Source organism: Triturus cristatus, chromosome 6 (genome assembly GCF_964204655.1).
Source record: "Triturus cristatus chromosome 6, aTriCri1.1, whole genome shotgun sequence".
Taxonomy (NCBI): Eukaryota; Metazoa; Chordata; class Amphibia; order Caudata; family Salamandridae; genus Triturus; species Triturus cristatus.
Window position 1 is genome coordinate 588,212,882 of NC_140589.1, and position 18,689 is coordinate 588,231,570.

At 44.3% G+C, this 18,689-nt stretch overlaps 1 protein-coding gene across 5 annotated transcripts in view; it reads right to left on the reverse strand.

Moving 5' to 3' along the window:
* The window catches only part of SNAP91 (synaptosome associated protein 91), a 667,800-nt gene that overhangs the window by 149,882 nt on the left and 499,229 nt on the right, over window positions 1–18,689 (reverse strand). For all 5 annotated transcript variants that reach the window (XM_085611031.1, XM_085611030.1, XM_085611029.1 and 2 more), the window contains one exon: window positions 8,872–8,955. In XM_085611031.1, coding sequence (XP_085467157.1) covers window positions 8,872–8,955 — 84 coding nt within the window. The remainder of the gene's footprint in view (window positions 1–8,871; window positions 8,956–18,689) is intronic.

The following is an 18,689-nucleotide window of genomic DNA, read 5'->3' on the forward strand; positions in this document are numbered from 1 at the left end:
CCATGTAAATTTTGAATTCCATTGCCCCCTTTGTTAGGAGTTATCGCTTTGTGTACAGTACTTCTTATATAAAACTTGTTACAACTGCACCCAAGATTATACACACAATAATCTTTGTTACAAGTAAGATGTTTAATGGTGAAAGATTTAGCAGTTTCTGCGAAGGCTATTAGTTTGACAATAGCACTGTATCTACAATGCACAAAAACGTCTATGTGAGCACATTATGGCGTCACACATAATGATAGACAGTATTCGGTGGCTCGATATTTCCATCAACATCCTGCTAGTGATATTACACAATTCCAGATGATGGTTATGAATGCGATAACCCCCAACATCAGAAGGGGCAATAGAATACAAAATTACGATGCTTGGAATCAAGGTACATTATCATATGTAACACTATGATTCAGATATGTCTCAATTCAGATGAAGAATTGGCTGTACATTTAGGTTGCTATATGTAAGAATTTATTTAATTTTTGAGGCCTAAAGATTCTGGCTATGGCTGGTTCAATACTGATTTTCAGTTTTCTACAAATTTGTCTTTCAAAAATCTGACTGATTATGACTTGTAGTGGTGATAAGTGGCAGCAATTCAGCTTTAATTGCTTTTAACATGTTCTTATTTATAGGTGTTGGAAAAGAGAGATTAACACTATAGCAACTTTGAAGTCAAGGTCTATGTATTATGTTTTTCTGCATTTGTTGAAATTATTTTTCTGCTTAATACAATGAAAATAAGGGATGAGGCTGAAGAAAAGCCTACGTGGGCTCAATCTTCATATGTTCACATACATACAGTATTCTGTTACTGGGACTATTTGAACTGTTTAAGATATAAAACCGACTCAATCTGGTAATCAATTTATCATTGACATTGTAAGAAATTATTTTACATTAGGAGACTTAGAACATTGTTCCAATGTGGATTAGCAGATTTAACACAATATGGCTCACTTGGGCGTTTTTTTACTGTGATCATTTTTATCACTTATTATTCACTATCACAGTTACTTATCATTATTAATGTGTTGCCTTGTGGAAATTTGAATAATGTGCCATTATTCATTATGGGGATGGCATTGTGGATTAATAGGTCATATGAGTTTCATGAAAGTACTACAAGATGGCCACCATAATTTTTTCAGGGCCAATTGTCTCAATGCACTGCTTTGGTGCAGACGAGTGATATGATTCATCTATATGTTATTCACTTTAGTTTGCCAAAAGTGCCTCATACCTAATTTCTTAACACATTTACCTATACATTTTTTATGGCATTAATGCAAGTTCAATAATGAGTAACTGCAGTTGCACAAAGCATGTTCTAATGTTGCATGCATTATGGAGATGTTTTAGTTTGCTTATTTCAGCATAATATTGGCTACATAATAATTGAATCTGTTTGTTCGAAAAATTAACTATGCTCACGAGCCACTGTATAAAGAGTAATCCCACTAATATGTCACGTGTTATTTTCCTTGTAATACCTACAATGTAGTCCCTTCTTTATAAGTGATTTACACAATAGTGCATTCAAATAACATTAAGCTGCTACGCAAAATTTCTTTCCAGTGACCAGGGGAAGTGTTCCCCGAAACGTGTTGGGCATCTTGGCTGCAGCAAAATAAATTACCTGCAACACTCACACGGGCTAGTGTTTTAGTGTTCTGCAAGGCTGGAACACCTTTTCTTGTGGAGATATAAATATATTCACTGACAAAAACAAAGGTTGAAGTAACGTTCCAGTTAGGTGAGAATGTCAGTGATGACAAAGTTTTAAACCAACACCACTGAAATTCATCAATTATAGATAGCTCTGGTAACTGTAACTTGTGCCCCCGCCGTATCGTTTTCTTATCCATAATTGTATTGCAAATGTTCCTGTAATATCATCAATGATGTCATAGAAGTTTAATGAGTGATGTAATATGTGGGGTAATCAGAAGCACATGGCGAAGGTGCTAGTTTTAGTTACTTTAAGGCACAAATCATAGTTACCAGAGCCAAATATAACTGGTGAATTTCAGTTGTTTTGTACGTTTAAAACATTCCTAACTATAATGTTACTTTAACCTTTGGTTTTTCAGTGAATTTAATTTTTTTTTTTTAAACTTAAAGTTATATTTTGTTACTGTACACAACACAACCCCTCACGCTCCCCCACCCAAGCAGGAAGACAAACCCACGCTCAGCAGGGCCTTTCGTCATGCTAAGTGTTGGCTTGGCTGTTGGCAGTCAACCCCACGCTGCGCACACAGTTTGGCTGTGTAAAGCAGGGGGTTGGCCGCAGAGCCTGGCCTGCGTCCAACCCCCTGCAGACAGTCATCCTTGTGCTGCACGGTGACTAATTTTTTTGTTAGTGTAATGTTAATGCTAGTTTAGAAGATGCATCTCCAATCCCTCAAAAACAGATGACAGTCAAACCCTCATGGGCACCACTGACCACAACTATCCCACATAACCCTAGGGCAGGTATAAACCTATGCTCTATAGTGGTAGCTAATGGCTTCCATTCGGCCAAAAGCAGAATTCCCCTGTGAACCTTTTGAAAAATAAACCTTTAAGGAAGGCATTGTCCTAGGACAATTTAATTATTTTAGAAATGAGCAGATGTTTGTGCTATTAAGATATGTTTATTAAAGGGTAGAGAGGGCCGCAATTCCCTCATTTTACAGAGCAACACAGTTGTTAAATGGACTATGCTCCCAGTGATTTTCAAAGAGAAAGAAAGTTAAAAGTGAGTAGGAATGTAATAAAAAAATCAAATGGAAGTAAGGAATTTTGGTCAAATAAATATCCTAAATTCATATCAAAGTTCCTAGTTAGACTCTGGACTGTTAAGCACACTAGCTGGGGGTGAGACAGAACCACGTAAAGATGGTCTGCTTTCCTATTAATAAATCAATCAGGATTTTGTTATCACTGCTAATCAGCCAATAGGGTATCCAGGGGCTTGCAGGTTCCGTAAGGCTCATTTAAACAGCCAGGTCTTGAGGCCCTTTTGGAAACCTGGGACGTGATTGTCTGGAACTGCATGGGGAGGCTGTGACAGTTCTTTGCTGCAATGTAGGAGTAGGGACATCCTTCACTTCAGCAGATGCGGGATGTGTGGGCAAGTGATAAGGAGGTTGGCGTAATCTTCGTGGATGCTGAAAGTTCAGGCGGTGGTTAATGTATGCAGGTCTTTGGTTGTGTAGAGCCTTGTATGTGTGAATCAGCAGCTTGAATTGGCATATCTTCTGTACGGGGAGCCAGTGGAGTTGCCTGAGGCAGGATGGGTTCATCGAGGACGAATTATCTGGCTACGATGTGCTCTATAGATTGAAGCCTCTGTAGAAGGTGTTCGGCGATTCCTATGTAGAGAGCATTGCAATAGTCCAGTCATCTGGTAAGGAGGGCCTATGTCACAGGGTGTCTTGTGTGCAGGTGTAGCCACTTTAAAATCTTCCATAGAATGCGCAGAGTGAGAAAGCAGGCAAGAAGACTGCATTGATCTGTGATTTCATGGTGAGCTTGTTATTGATGGTGATGTAGAGGTATCTGGCGTGGTCGGCAGGTATTGGGTGCAGGTCCCAGGTATGGCAGCCAACAGGAGTCATTCCAGGGGTTGCTGCAGATCAGTATTTCCGTCATGTTCGTGTTCAGCTTCAGGCAGTTGTTCATCATCCAGTCGGCGACTCTGGTCATTCATCGGTGGAAGTTGGTCCCGGTGGTACCAGGGTCATCGGTGACTGAGAGGATGAGTTGGGTGTTGTCTGCGTAGGATATTATGTTGAGACGGTGTGCTCTGATGATGCTGGCCAGTGGGTCATGTATGAGTTGAAGAGAGATGGGCTGAGGGATGAGCCCTAGGGGACACCACAGACCATATCATTGGGTTGGAGGTGAAAGATGGTAGATGGACCCTCTGTATTCTTCCAGTGAGGAAGAAGGTGATCCATCTGAGCACGTCCCCTTGGATGATGATGTGGAGGAGTCTTTCGATCAGCGTGTAGTGCTATACAGTGTCTAAGGCTCCCAAGAGGATCAGAGCTGCTGTTTTTCCTCGGTCAAGGAAGGTGCAGATGTCATTGGTGGCTGCGATCAGGGCAATCTTGGTGCTGTGATTGCTGTGGAAGCAGGATTGGGATGTGTTGAGTAGCTGGTTTGGCTCCAGGTGTGTCGTGATTTGCCGCATGGTCTTTTCCAGTATTTGGGCTGGGAATGGGAGCAAATTGATTGCTGGTAGTCTTTGAGTACGCTTGGGTCGGCGGAAGGTTTTTTGAGTAGAGCTTAGACTTTGAATTGTTTCCAAGTGTCGGTAAATGTTGCAGTTGTGAATGAGGGGTTGAGCAGGGTTTGGAGCTCATGGACGATCCTTTGGTTTCAGAGGTTGAAGATGTGGTGTGGGCATGGGTCTGTGGGAGCTCCTTAGTGAATAGATTTCATGATTGGGGTAGTGTCCTGGGTGGAGAGCTAGTTTCATGTGGTCAGTCCATGGTTACTGTAGGCTGCTGTGAGGAAGTAAACTATTGAAGGACAGAATGCAGAACAATGTCACACATTCACCCCAGTACAGAGATCTGGTCCTAAATCCATCGTTTTTTTGCTCACCATGCCATTCCAGTTTGGACCCAGTCATATGCAAATCAGTCTTGGCCCAATGAGAAAAGTCCAGCCCGAACTGCCAGGCCAGGTCCTCCTTGGACTGGAAACAAACATCCTAGGACCGGTTTCGGGGTGTCACCCCTCTTCAGCCAGGATAGCTTGATTCCAGTGGCATGGAGAGCACGGGACTCACGTCTGAGCATACCCGTCCCACTGGGGAAACCGGTCCTAGGATGCTTGATTACGGTCCAGGGAAGACATGGCTTGGCAGTTCGGGCTGGACTGTTCCCATGAGGCACAGGTTCAAGACTGATTTGCATATGGCCATGTCTGAACTGGGGTGGCGTGGTGAGTAAAATAACGATGGATTAAACCCAGATCTGTGACTGGGGGTGAATGTTTTGCCAATGTGCAATATTCCGTCCATCATCTTGTGTGTTTTGCTGTTCACCCTATGTGGGAAGGGTATGCCCAGACGTGGGTCCCGTGCTCACTACGCCACTGGAGTCACGCTATCCTGGCTGAAGAGGGGTGAAACCCCGAAACCGGTCCTAGGGTGCTTGATTTCGGTCCAGGGAAGACATGGCTTGGCAGTTCGGGCTGGACTGTTTCCGTGAGGCACAGGGTCAAGACTGATTTGCATATGGCCATGTCTGAAATGGGGTGGCGTGGTGAGCAAAATAACGATGGATTAAACCCAGATCTGTGACTGGGGGTGAATGTTTTGCCAATGTGCAACATTCCGTCCATCATCTTGTGTGTTTTGCTGTGAGGAAGTAGCAGTTGAGTAAGTCCATGGGTGTAGGTTGGAGTTTGAAGTTTTTGTATATGGTTGAGATCTTCTCATGGATGAAGTCAGCGAGGTTGTTGCAGAGATCTTGTGAGGGTGTAATGTTGTTTTCACTGGCGACCAGGTTGGAGAGCTCCTTAACAATGTTGAAAAGTTCCTTGCTGTTGTTGCCACTGTTTATGCGTGCGGCTAGTGCTGTCTTGTTTATTGCCCTCAGCAGCTGGTGGTAGAGGTTGAAGGAAGTCTTGAAGGCTGCCCTGGTGGAGGTGTCCTTGCTGGCATGCCATCTTGTTACCAGCTGTTTGGTGTTGCGTTTAGCTTTTCTGAGTTCTTGGGTGTACCAGCTGGCCTTTTTAGAGGATCTTCTGTGATTGTTACTCTTGATGGAGGTGATGCTGTCAGCATAGTTAGTGATCCAGGCTTTGAAGTTCTTAATTTCCTGTTCTAGGTTGGTGGCCCTGGCTCGGTTGAGGGAGTTTGTCAAGGGGGATCTCTGACAATCTGCTCTAGCTGCATTGGATGGCACTGGCCATCTTGGGGGAGGTGGTGTGGAGTCTGGAGATGCTGAAGTGGACAATGGAGTGGTCAGTCCATGGGAGTTCTTTGACGTGGCTGTATTTGACATGGTTGCTGGAAGTGAACTTGGGGTCCAGCATGGGGTCACGGACGGTTTGGTCAGTCTGAGGCTGCTCATTCTATTAAGGCGGTGGGCAGAGTTGTCATTGGGGTCGAGATCGCCGAGGATGTAGACCCTGGAGTCCAGGGCAAGGGGAGCAATGAATTCTGCGATAGTGTTGCAGAATCTGGAGCGCGGGCCTGGGACTCAGTATGCGAGGGTGCCTCTGATGGTAGTCTTCTGGAGTTTTAAGTTGAGGTATTCCATGGTGGTGGTGTTCTTGGTGGTGGTGGTGTACTTTATGGTCTTTACTTGAATGATTGCTATTCCTGCTTGCGGCTTGTTGGTGCAGTCCTGGCGAGTGATTTTATATCCTACGGGAGTCGCTGTGGCGATGTCAGGGGCAGATGAAGGGTTGTGCCAGGTCTCGGTTAGGAAGACTATGTCGGGTGCGAGGGCGGTCAGATCCATTAACTTGGTGGACTGTTTGCAAATGGAGCTCGTGTTGAGGAGTAGGCAGTGAAGTTGGTCGGTCACTGCTGGTGTGGTGAGAGGCTGTTGTGGTGCTCGGAGGAGACAGTGGGCGCGCTAGTGCAGGAGAAGGTGCAGCTGGCACAGGAGAATAGTCCTACAATAGAGTGTGTTGTGACGTGGCAGCAGTGTTCGCTGGGGCGTCCGGTGTCCAGGGCATGGAGGACGGCGGCGATATACCTGCGGGTTACCGGGAACCAGGGGTCCTGGTGCTGGGCATGGACAAGGCGCAGATGGTTAATAAAGAAATTATCAGATAGCAGAGTCCCTTCCACTGGCTGATAGAACATGGACTGTGGAGTTGCTAAACCTCTTCTATGAGGTTGTCAGAAAGTAAAGAAAATAGCATTTAAGATAACAAAATGGAAAGAACTTCATGAAGACGTTAAAAGAGAGTTAGCGGTCTCAATTCTGGCATCTAGTGACAAAAAACAAAAAGGCTATTTGTGACTGTGGCAAAAAGATACCTTTCTCAACATGATCGATAAAGATATTTCTCCACCCTATGTAGCACAATGGGTAAAGAATCAAACCTGAGATCTAGGAAAGCAAAGTGAGAACGTCTAACATATAGATCACTATGGACTACATTTATTAGCCATCGCTACAGAAGTTCAGTCTGCATTAAAGGGTTAAAAAAAAAACAGTTAAGCCACCAAACCCAGACATGGTCCAGAGACTGACATAACTGGTACCCTTAACCGATATATTCAATAAAATTATGCAGCCAGAATGATACCATCCTCATGGACGGATGCTATAATTATTTCTATTCATGAAAAAAGTAATTGCATTTACCAACAATCTTTGGTTTCGATAGTGTTGCGAAATGCTTTTGGAAAACCTTGCATGACTGGCCGACTCTACTTAAAGGATTATTCTGTGAACAAGGACTGTCAAAGTGCTTTTGCATCAACCCATTGGTACTAATGAACAAAGGCTCACACTTTGTGTTGATAGTGAAATATGTTGTCTAACGAGAGTCCTTTTGATCAGTGTTGGAATCAGAGAAACACTTAATAATAGCGATAGGGTTATGTTGAGAAGTTGTGTAGAAAAACATTCTGTTCAACCATACAAAGTCAATGCCATATTTATGCTTTAAACAAAACTAGGAACAATCCAGGTCTAGAGCGTATTCAAGAGAGTCAAACAGACTCCTACTCCTTCAATATTTTCATAAATAATGTTAAGAGTTATGTTAGATTGCCCAATGTGCATCGGCAATCAAGTAAATGATTATTATATTTTGACACAAAGTATAATAGTGAACAGGTACTATATTACAAAAAATATTCACACTATGGAAGATTAATCTGCAAATGGTGGAGAAATTTGACTATTTGAACTTGTGCTTTATTTGCAAAGGCTCTTGGACATCACGTCACAAAAAGCTATCTCATCCTGGCAAAAATAGCTGAATTGATCAGTTATTGAAACAGAAGCATGGAGGGTGGCCTCAATTTCTGCCCTGTTACAACGTTTCAAAACTAAAGCAGAAGCAACAGCATTGTATAGATGAAATAGGTAGGACTTCTCTTCAGGATAAAACTGATTTACCTCCAAAATCATTTACTTAGGTAGGAGTATGGGTTAGATCGATTGGCTCCCATTTTGCTGGAGAACAGCTGTGTTTAGATTTCAGTGAGCTTTCGTTGGACCCCTGGTGTACGAGTTGATTGCAGGGACCCTATCAAGTCTAGGGGAGAGAGCCTTCAAGACCCACTCCCAAGGGGGGGGGGGGGCGGGGGGAGTGAAGACGGTTGGAAACCATGCTGGCTCCTTCTAACAGCAGAGACATTTTCGGAGAGCGAGCCTATGTAGTGTTTGATAAAAATGGGCAGAGAAGTTTTTAGTTAATTTTTCCCACAGGCGAAGAGTGAGAGGAATTACTTTATGTAATCCTTTTCTGTCCAGTCTTCAATGCACATTGGGTTACAAACACCATCACAAATGTCAGATGGTATTATGTAATCAGAACCACAACATGTATAAAGAGTTAAAAACACTAACAAATGTCTTGTGTTACTACAACACTTGCAACAGTATAACCAACATATGATAACATAGATTGGCATAAATTAAGATACATAAATCAAAAATATTACACTGATCACAAATAAATTAAAATCCAATTTTAACCATAAATTACAAGATTTAATGGCATAAATGTAGAAGCTACTGGATGATATATGTATTATAATGAAGTATAATAGAACAATTTCACAACCCTAAAGTAAGTCAGCATCTTACCAGCAAGAGGCACATACAATAAGAAATGCATGACACTGGTGTAGGCAAGACGTTTCTGAAAAAGCAAGAAAATTATGTTTATTACCAGCAAGGAGGTCTGCAGCGGCCGATGAGCTAGATCCTGCTTGCGTTGTGGATTGTGGCTCGGTAGTGCATACTCCAAAGGCATCTGCACAGTTTTCCAAAATGTACATGAACGGAGAAGAAAACAGCAGTGAGTCCAAGGTTATTCCACAAATGACAACACAGACTGCAATGAAATATGACCTGGAACTGCAAAATAAATTGTCTGGTGATGGCGGACCAGGTAGAATTATACTTTATTGGTAATGGTTATGCCATGGAGATTTGACCCTTCTGTGCACTGTGAAAGCAACTCGTTGCATTAGGCTATTAATTATCTTCCTTTGCGCCAAGAATTACGCGGTCGGACACCTCACTAACTCGGCACCAAATCTATCGCTTATTACATTTACCTGTGCCTGAAGTCATATCCCTGGACCAACTCCAATACCTTATCTAAAAATTCTCTCCAGTGACTTTTTCTAACACCTGGTAAATGCATTGTGTGACAGACTGGGGCCCTTGGCCCACACCCATTGAGGCTCTCATCCTTCACAGTCCTGATGAAGACCTTTTAACCCAGTATAAGGTCAAAAAGCTGTCGAATTTCATACAGCTACATTCGTGGACCATGTTTGCTGGTGCACAGGATCTTCAAAAGATTTTTTTTTTATCATTGACTAGTCCCTTTATTTTAGAAGTCCAGAGTCAGCAAATTCTTACCTCTATATACTTTTTCACTTGAGCACCATGTAACCACTTTTTGAGCAACTAATTTTGTGATTTTGCATTTATATGTTTATGTGACAAAAGTATTTATTTTGCAATTCACTCAAATGTTTCTTGAGACTAAGTGCCGCGGTATGTACAAAGCAATGCATTGAATAGCACTCAGCCTGTACATCGAGCCTGGGGCACAGATCAGGGAGATCCTCGGGACCAGGTCAGCAAGGGATCGCTGAGTGGCTTCCCCTCTGGAGAACTGTCAAGAGCGAAGCTCGCTGCTGGGAAGGGCCCGGGGAGGCCTCTATCTCGGTCCTCATATTCCACCCAAAAAGGCTGCGACCAACAAAGTCTCAAATTACTTTGGCCAACCAGGCACGGGCCCGCCAAGGAAACTGATGCACAATTAAACGGTAACATGGTGCTCAACCGGGAGGATCTTTTAGCGTCATTCAGAGACTTTAAAAGAGGATATCTAGGCGGACATGACTGCCTCCTTTGAATCCTTCAGGGCAGAGATGAGAAGATTGTGGCTCTGCAGTCCGATGTGGACTCAGTGGGGTCCCGTACATTAGATGTGGAGGCGAAATGTCAAGAGCTGGAAGAAAGACTGGGCCCGCTGGAGGAAGGCACAGTGTCGCTCTGTGAGCAGCTGAAGGCCACCGTCCTTAAATGCGAGGATCTCGAAAATCGCTTTTGACGCAACAACATAAGAATTAGAGGCCTGGAAGAAGGATGTGAGGGCCCGGACCTGGAAGCCTTTCTAGTGGGCCTCTTCTCCACAGTCATTGGAGAGGGAGGTCCTGAGGTGAAACTCGAGCACACGCACAGAGTGGGACCAAAGCTACCCGGCTCTAACAAGAGGCCGCAGGATGTCCTCACGAAATTTAGCTCCTTCAAAACAAAGGAACTGGTTCTGCAGAAAGTAAGAGGATCGGAGAAAATTACCTTTCAGAACGCTACCTGTTCACTCTTCCAAGATGTGGTCCAGGCCACCCTGATAAGTCGGCAGCAATTCCGCCCGGTATTAGTAGCTCAGAGAACAAGTCAAGTACAGATGGAACTGCCCCTTCGGCATTGCCTTTCACATGGACAATAAACCGGTTCACAGCATGGACCTTGAAGAAGCGATGGAGCTCCTGGGTCTTAGACCTCCCACCTACCCAAACTAATCCATGTCACGGCGCAATGAAGGGACCCAGAGAAGGGAACAGAGTGGCGCCGGTGCATGGAGGATGACAGGTCGAGTAAACAAAAAGACTCCAAGTTAATGCTGGACAGATGCAGGAAAGTTGGGCACATTATCGGGCGAGCAGATCCACCTAAGGGGGACTGACATTGAACGATGGCAAGACTATTCTGAGGGTTCACGGTTGCCAGAACGTAGGATTGAGACACCCACATAGACTTCCCCAGCGTGGTGCTTCTTAGGAACTGCCGCCCACTGAGCGAACTGGGCTTCTGGTTAGAAATATGGGAAAGGCAGATGGTTACATCTGCAAAAGGGAAGAAGTACACACCCTGATTATACAATAGCTGGGGTAACTGGGAGCGGAAATGGGCTCACTCCTGGAGTTCTCAGGCAGGAGTCCGTCCTCTGGGATGGAGGTTCCTACAACTCACAGTTTTAGCTATGTGTTGTTATATTTGTTGTGCATCATGGTGATTTTTCATTTTGCATTGCCAAGTGGTAACGGATGGGTGGGGGAGGAGGGGGGTAGATGAGGGGCCTTAGAGGAATGTACTGCAGGTCGTACCCCGGAATATAGCAGTTGACTGTCTTTCCTGGAATGTAAGGGAGCTTAATTCCCCCAATAAAAGGCAATCCCTATGGGAATATAGACGGACCATCCGATCCTCCTGGCCGCACTGCAAGAAACACACCTTAAGAAAAGTGAAGAGGGTCGGCTGAAACACAAGAGGTACCCCCAGATATTCCATTCTTCGGCTGTCTCCAAGCAAAATGAGGTAGCCCTCCTTTTTCATTCCACGGTCCCCTTCAATCACCATGCTACTAAATCCGATACGTCAGGGCGTTTCTTAATGGTGAAGGGGGGGCTCAGGGGCAGGGAGTGCACTATAGCCACATTATATGCACCTAACACGGGACAACTAGACTTTATGACCTCTTTCCTGACCACACTGGAGGGGTTTGCCAAGGGAGATATTTTGCTTTTAGGGGACTTTAACCTCATCTGGGAACCCACACTGGACATGACCCATCCCAAACGGGCTGCGGGGAAGGGGACATTTAGTAAATATCTTAAGGCGGCGTTTTAGCGCTTGGGCTTGGTAGACCCATGGCGGGAAACCCACCCTACCAAGAGAGACTATTCGTTTTTTTCCCATTCCCATAGAACCCACTCTAGAATAGACCACGCCTTTCTCAGTCAGTCCCTCCTGGGAGTGGTATCAGATACCCGTTATCACCCGATCTGCCTTTCAGATCTTGCCCCACGAGAGACTACATTAAATTGGCCTGCGCCACAGTCCAAACACAGGCAATGGTTATTCCCCAATGTTCTTAGCCGGGGCAGACATTTTAGAGACGACTTGCGGGCGACTATCACGGAATTCTTTAAGAATAACGACCCAGCCCTGACCTCCTTCACCAACAATTGGGACGCCTTCAAGGCGCTGATTCGGGGCAAATGTATAGAATTAGCCACTGCAATTCGCAACCAACAAAAGAGGGAGAAACTACTACTGAAAAAAGACTTACAGGTAGTGGAAAAGAATCACCAAGAGTCCCCATCAAACCAATCGCTTCGAAAAGTCACAGCTCTTAAGGGTAAATTAAAAGCCATACACTAACAGAGCACAGCACACACTGTTGAGACTAAAGGAATGAGGGAGCGAAAGTGTCAACAAGATAGGCATACTCCAACCGCGCCAGCTAAGGGCAAAACAAGATAAAGCATATATTAAACAGGTAGTGAATGACGCTGGCGTCTCCCACTCCACGGAAGAGGGTAAAGCGAAGGCCTTTGGCCGGTTCTACAAAACTGTATTCCACAGATCCAGTTGACAGCCAAGCCCAGGAGCAATACTTGTAGTCGCTCTCCCTACCAAGGGTCTCGGCCCACACCAACGAGTAACTGAGTAAGCCCTTCACCAAGGAGGAGGTTCAAAAGGCAATAGATGCTCTGAAATTACAAAAGGCGCCGGGCCCAGACGGGCTTAATGCCCACTTCTACCGTACGTTTGCTTCCGACTTGATCCCTCACCTAGTGACCCTATTTAATGACACAGCAAAGGCGTGCAAAGTCACGGACACTATCGGGGAGGCCCTGGTTACAGTCATCCCAAAACCAGGTAAAGACCTAACAATGTGTGCCTCTTATAGGCCAATCGCTCTCCTGAACTTAGATGCTAAACTGTACTCCAAATTCCACGCTAAGTGTCTAGAAAACTTCCTCCCGGCATTGATAGATCCCGACCAATCTGGGTTTGTCAAGGGGCGCCGGACCCATGACAACCTCCGCAGTATGGCGCATATCATTGAAAAAGTGCAGAGGAAGGGTATTACCGCGGCCATCCTCTCGCTGGACGCGGAGAAGGCCTTTGATCAAGTAGATTGGGCCTTTCTTACTAGAACACCGACAAGATTTGGTTTCTGCGACGAGTTTATAGGTACGGTACAGGCCAACTATCACTCCCCCCCTTCGAGAGTTCTAGTGAACGGAACGTTGTCTGACCCCTTCACGCTTAAGAGGGGGATGCAACAGGGCTGTCCACTTTCCCCCCCATGTTATTCATGCTTAGATAAACAAAGCAACACCAACGACGGACCACAGTTAAGCACTTAAATTCCAAGAGTTTGTCTTATCAATTATGTACACTAAGTTTATATGTGTGGTGCAACAACTTCCAGCATCCGTCGTTAGATGTAAAGCAAGTCCAGAAATTTTTTACATAACGGAAGGTGCACTCAAAAGAACAAAGTCCAGATTGATATATATTTTCCCAAAATTTCTTAGTCTTCTTTTATTTGTTAAAGATAGCGGACAGCCAACGCGTTTCGTTCCTTTAGCACAGGAACTTCTTCAGGGCGTATAGTTAGTTGCGTGAATATATACTCATTCCATATTGTTTGATTCAAACTATTCACAACTGAGTGAGATGTATCACACGTTCAATATTGAGAAAAGCGTCTTCAAATACGAAGGTCTAGATAATACCCCTTGAGGGAGTTTTATTGATATATTACAAAGAGTAATCACTCAGAATAATAAAAAGTCCTCTGTTGGACACAGCTGTGTCGTTTCACTGTCGGTTATCATGCCGTCCGGTATATGCTGATTTCGGAGATCTTTTGGTCCATTTTAGAAGTAATTATCGTGCGGCCCAGCTGCGGGTCATCACTGAATGGTCGCTTAGGGAATCTGAAAAGCACTGGCTGCATATGGATCACCAGAAAAAGACGGAGGCCCCATCCCTCACACAGTGGCATGTGAGATTCTGGCGAGCGCTAGCACTCGGACGACTGACGGACATTATGGAGGACACTAGGAAAGGCTTTGACTACATTTGGTCTCCGTTGGTGACATACCTCTCGGAGGGACTACTCTTATTTGCATGCAGCCCCAGACTAAGGGCCCTTCACCTTTTCCACATATAACCCAGTAGGGAGCCCATCAAAGGGGAGTCTTCCCCAATTTGCGATGCACCTGGACTCTGCTCACCGCCCACCCCACAAAGCACATCACTTTACACCACTTGCACCATGATGCACTGTTTACACTGTTGTCCTTTTCCTTTCTTCTTTGTGTTTATGTTCCTTCAATGGAGAGTATAGTATTGACAGCAGACATTCACATTTTCACTCAGTGCCCCTACAACCGGGTCACTACCTAGAAGACCTGTTAATTGAACCGAGGAGATTAAGAAGGGGCGTAGAAGCATAGATGTATATTGGGTGGGGTCCTCATTCACAAGCTGTGTTTACCCGAGAGATATCTTTAATACTTGACCTGTTTAGTGTATGAATGTACCCATCATGATTTTTGTACTGTGTCGCTCCGATTAAATTCAATAAAAAGAATTTGAAACAAATCAATACATTGCTGGCTTAAATGGTGATCCAGTGATTAATCAAATTACTGACAAATAATCCACTATAAACTATTGTTCTTGTTACTGCCGTAATTGCCCAATGTTCCTTGGTGACGTATTGGCTAGCCCTAGTTATATGCAACTGATTTCCTCTCCCTAGCAACTGTGCACTTTTAATTGTATGACTATCTTGCAAGACTCAATTTGTGATCGTTGTATAGCTATGGATGCTTTTGTGTAGCCCATATGCATTCATGGGAACTTGCAGTGCAGTGACAGACTGTCTCTCTCCCCACAATAATTATTGCAAGGGACATCATAAAGGGGCCACAAATGCTGCCCCGCCCGCCCCCCCCAAAAAAAACTGGCAGCACCCATGCCTAATGTGAAGCACTGAAATTAGTAGCAGATTCCTAACATTTTGTATAGTACTCCAAATTTATTGGCAGCACCCTGCCTTATTGAGCCTGCCTTTGAACGGTTACAAATATTGTTAACAACCGGGCCTGTGATGAAAGCACCCCAGTATATAAAACCACTATTTCTGCTATTTTATTTTTTGTCTAGGGTTTCTCCTAAAATAGTGACAGCCGTTATATTCCCCACCGTATTATTCAAAACTGTAATTTTTTTGGGTCAAGACAGAGTGGCATGGAATGCAAAATAACAATGGGCAGGGATATGGTCAAGAGTAATACGGCTGAGTTAAATTCAAGCTTTCCAGCCATCATTTTGTATATTTAAGTTTGGGAGAGGAAGCAGGGGCTCAGTTTGCAATGGGGCTGTAGCAAATCTGCCTTTTCTACATGGTCTACCAAGATTTTTCGTCTTTTCTGGGCCCTATTTTTGCTTGTTTTAGAACTCTGCAAACATTTACTCCTGCTAATCAGAAGTAAAGTGCCTGTGTTCCATTTTAAACATGGTTAAATTGGATTACCCCTGACTGACATGTTAAACTTAGCTTTAAGACCCTAGTCTGTGGTGCAAACATGATACATGTGCCATCCACACAGTGGTCCTGTAAAACATGGTTTCAGGCCAATCCTGTGCAGTCTGGCTGAAGCAGCCCAACAACCTACTGTCAAGAATGTCAAAATAACAATTTTTGACAGGCTGGATACTCTGCTTTTAAATATTAATAATTCATTGCAAAGTACACCTTGTCACCACAAGGTAGGGTGTCTAATATTTAAAAGTGGAACATGTGCAAAAAGTTGGCATGTTCCTCCAGTAACTACCTCCAAAAAGCTATTTTCACTGGAAGCACTGTAGATAATTCCCAGAAAATTTAAGAACGGATTATTAATATTAATCTGTAACTTTCAATAAGAAATGGCTAAATGGTCTTTCAAACATTATTTTTCATATCTATAGGAAAAGTAACTTTTAGAAAGTTACCTTTTCATTGCCGGAAGCTCCCAAAGGATAATCTGCTTTAGCATCAAGCAGCTTCCCAGCAAATGCCTCACCTTGAGGAGTTGTGAAAACTGCTACCATGGCAAAAATGTTTTTAGCCTGGTGAAACGGACTCCGTGTCAGGCATTTGACAACGATCAGCCCAGGAAGGATGCTTGGGGTAGACACAGGAACCTCATTAACTTAAAAGGGACAGTGAGACCTGCCCATTGCTAATCTAATGCAAGAAAAGACCTGAAGAAAAGAAAGCTCTAATCCCCAAGGTCCACACAAACCGGGCTGGATCTCAATTCTTTGGAATGAAGCTACCCTCTAACTGGTTTGGAGTGGACACATGAGACTGCTAATTTTCCTAGCCATACCTCTGGGTGGACACTCAAACTCTGCAAAAGGGAGGAAGGGTTTCCCCATCTTGGATTTATTTTAGGAGTGAGGGAATCCTGTGGGATTATTTGCAGGAGGGCAAACAGGAACAGCTGAAAAATGAATAACTTTGACCTCATTGGTTAGGGAGGAACCAGGAGTCAGACCCACAGACTAGCTAGTACTAATCATAAATGTGGAATCTGCAGGTACCCTCCTCAAAACACTTTCCGGATCTGCGAAAGATCAGAAGAGGACTTGACTTTCTGCTTGTGACCTCACAGGAGTGAGTCTTGGCCCGAAGTGCTGCCCCAAAGTTCCAGGAAGCCTTAGAAGTGACCCTGATGATCTGCTCCTGAAACCATGAACATTGGGAACATTGTTTTTCTTCCTCTAAAGCCATCTGAGGGACCTCACAGTAAAGGTGTATGATTTAAATGCAGCTTCATTGGATATAGCTTCAGGCTTATTCATCCGGAGAACTTTGAGCTCCATAAAAAGAGGCTAACTCAGTAGTAAATTGTTGACCCAGATGAACTCACTTGGGGTGTGGAATCCAAGCTCCTGAATGATGTCATTTGAGATCTCATCAGTGATGTCATCGATGATGCCATTTAACCGGTCACAAGTGATGTAATATGTGAGGTCTTAAGCAGTGCATGGAAGGGGTACAAGTTATATTTAGCTCAGTAAACTAAAACTGGTGAATTTCAGTGTTGGTTTTTTTTTCTGTTAGTTTGTGTGTTATTTCAAAACCTAACAGTCACGTTAACCTCTAGAATTTTCAATGAATTTCTGGGATTTTTCTATCTTATTCAGCCAACCCCCCACTGAGCACGGCTTTTAACCATGTCCAGAGGGGGGGGGGGGTTGAAAGCAGGGCCTGGTCGGAGCACCCCAACAAGCCGTAGGCAGCCAACCACCCCCGATGCTCAGGGTCTATGCCATAAACAAAGTGGTTTGGCCAAAGGGACGGTCCTCTTGCCAGGCTCTGCTCCCAATCCTCCGCAGACACCCATATCTCTGCGCACCCTAAACCCACATTTTAAAAACAATGAAAACAATGTAATGGTACTTCTGCAGAACTGGTGCTCAGGCTTCACCCAATGAAGCCTGCACTGTTATTTGCTACAAAGGGTGTGAAGCTTGAGCGACAGTACCATGGTGGGTCCCACAGGAGTTCCACAGTTTCAGCGACAGTGGTTTTTATTTTTAAGCCTTAGCTGGATCCTCCCCATCAGTGCCAGGATTACAGGGTGCCCGCAGCATGCCCTCTTATATCTTTTTCAACTTTAGGACACATGGACAGAGTCCCTGAGTTCTGTAATGGTGGCACCATCATTTTTCTCAGTGTAGCAGCCAACCAATCAGATTTCTCGGTACTGCGTGACAGGTATGGTCCTGCCGTACCAAAAAGGTCACTGGAAGAAACATTTCCCTCGGCCAATTAGAGAGCCCTATTTTTTATTTTTATTTAGGGTACCGCAGGACTTCTGCAGGACCAACAGTCCAGACCTACCTAATTATTTAACCCCCCTCAGGAACACAGAGCTCCTTTTTAAATATACATTTCTTGAAAACGGCTGAACAAATTTATAGCAAATAATGAAAAGCATGCATTCTGAGAAAAGTTCTAACTTTCGGCCACATTTGGCGTAATTCCGTTCAGCTGTTTTTTTTCTGGATCACTTCCTAGTAACATGAAAAATCAACATTTTGCCGCCCCCCCCCCCCCTTTTTGTCTCTGCATGGGAAATCAACATTCCCCCCCTCCCCCCTTTTATCTTGGCCCTTGCTTCATAAACCACGCTGAAACCTTCCAGTTAGAGCTGAGGTGGATGAATTAAAAAAAATAAATTGGGCGGAAAGTTTCATGCGGATTCGTCAAAGGGCACCAAAGTTATTATTGAAACCAAAGATGCTCTTCCCGTGTAAACTGTGACCTAACTGCGCAGTAGCATCTTGAACATACTAGTGTCTCTATTAACACATTTATTGACCACAGTTTAGACGCTGCACCACAGTGTATGTGCAGCGTCAGAAAGCAGATGGACTGCTGTCTGGTGATTTATGAATGCCTTTAATGTAAGGCAGCTATATGCAATTTGCTATTTTGAAACTTTTGCTGGAAATTAATAACTTTATCGGGGGCTATAAGGAGCGCACAGGCAAGATGGGTGCACGGCCGTGAAGCTCCTTCAGCTGGGATGCTAAATCCAACAATATCCTGCTTGTCCACCTCCATTAGAAGTCTGGCGCAACTGTGAAATTTCTGCTTTGGCT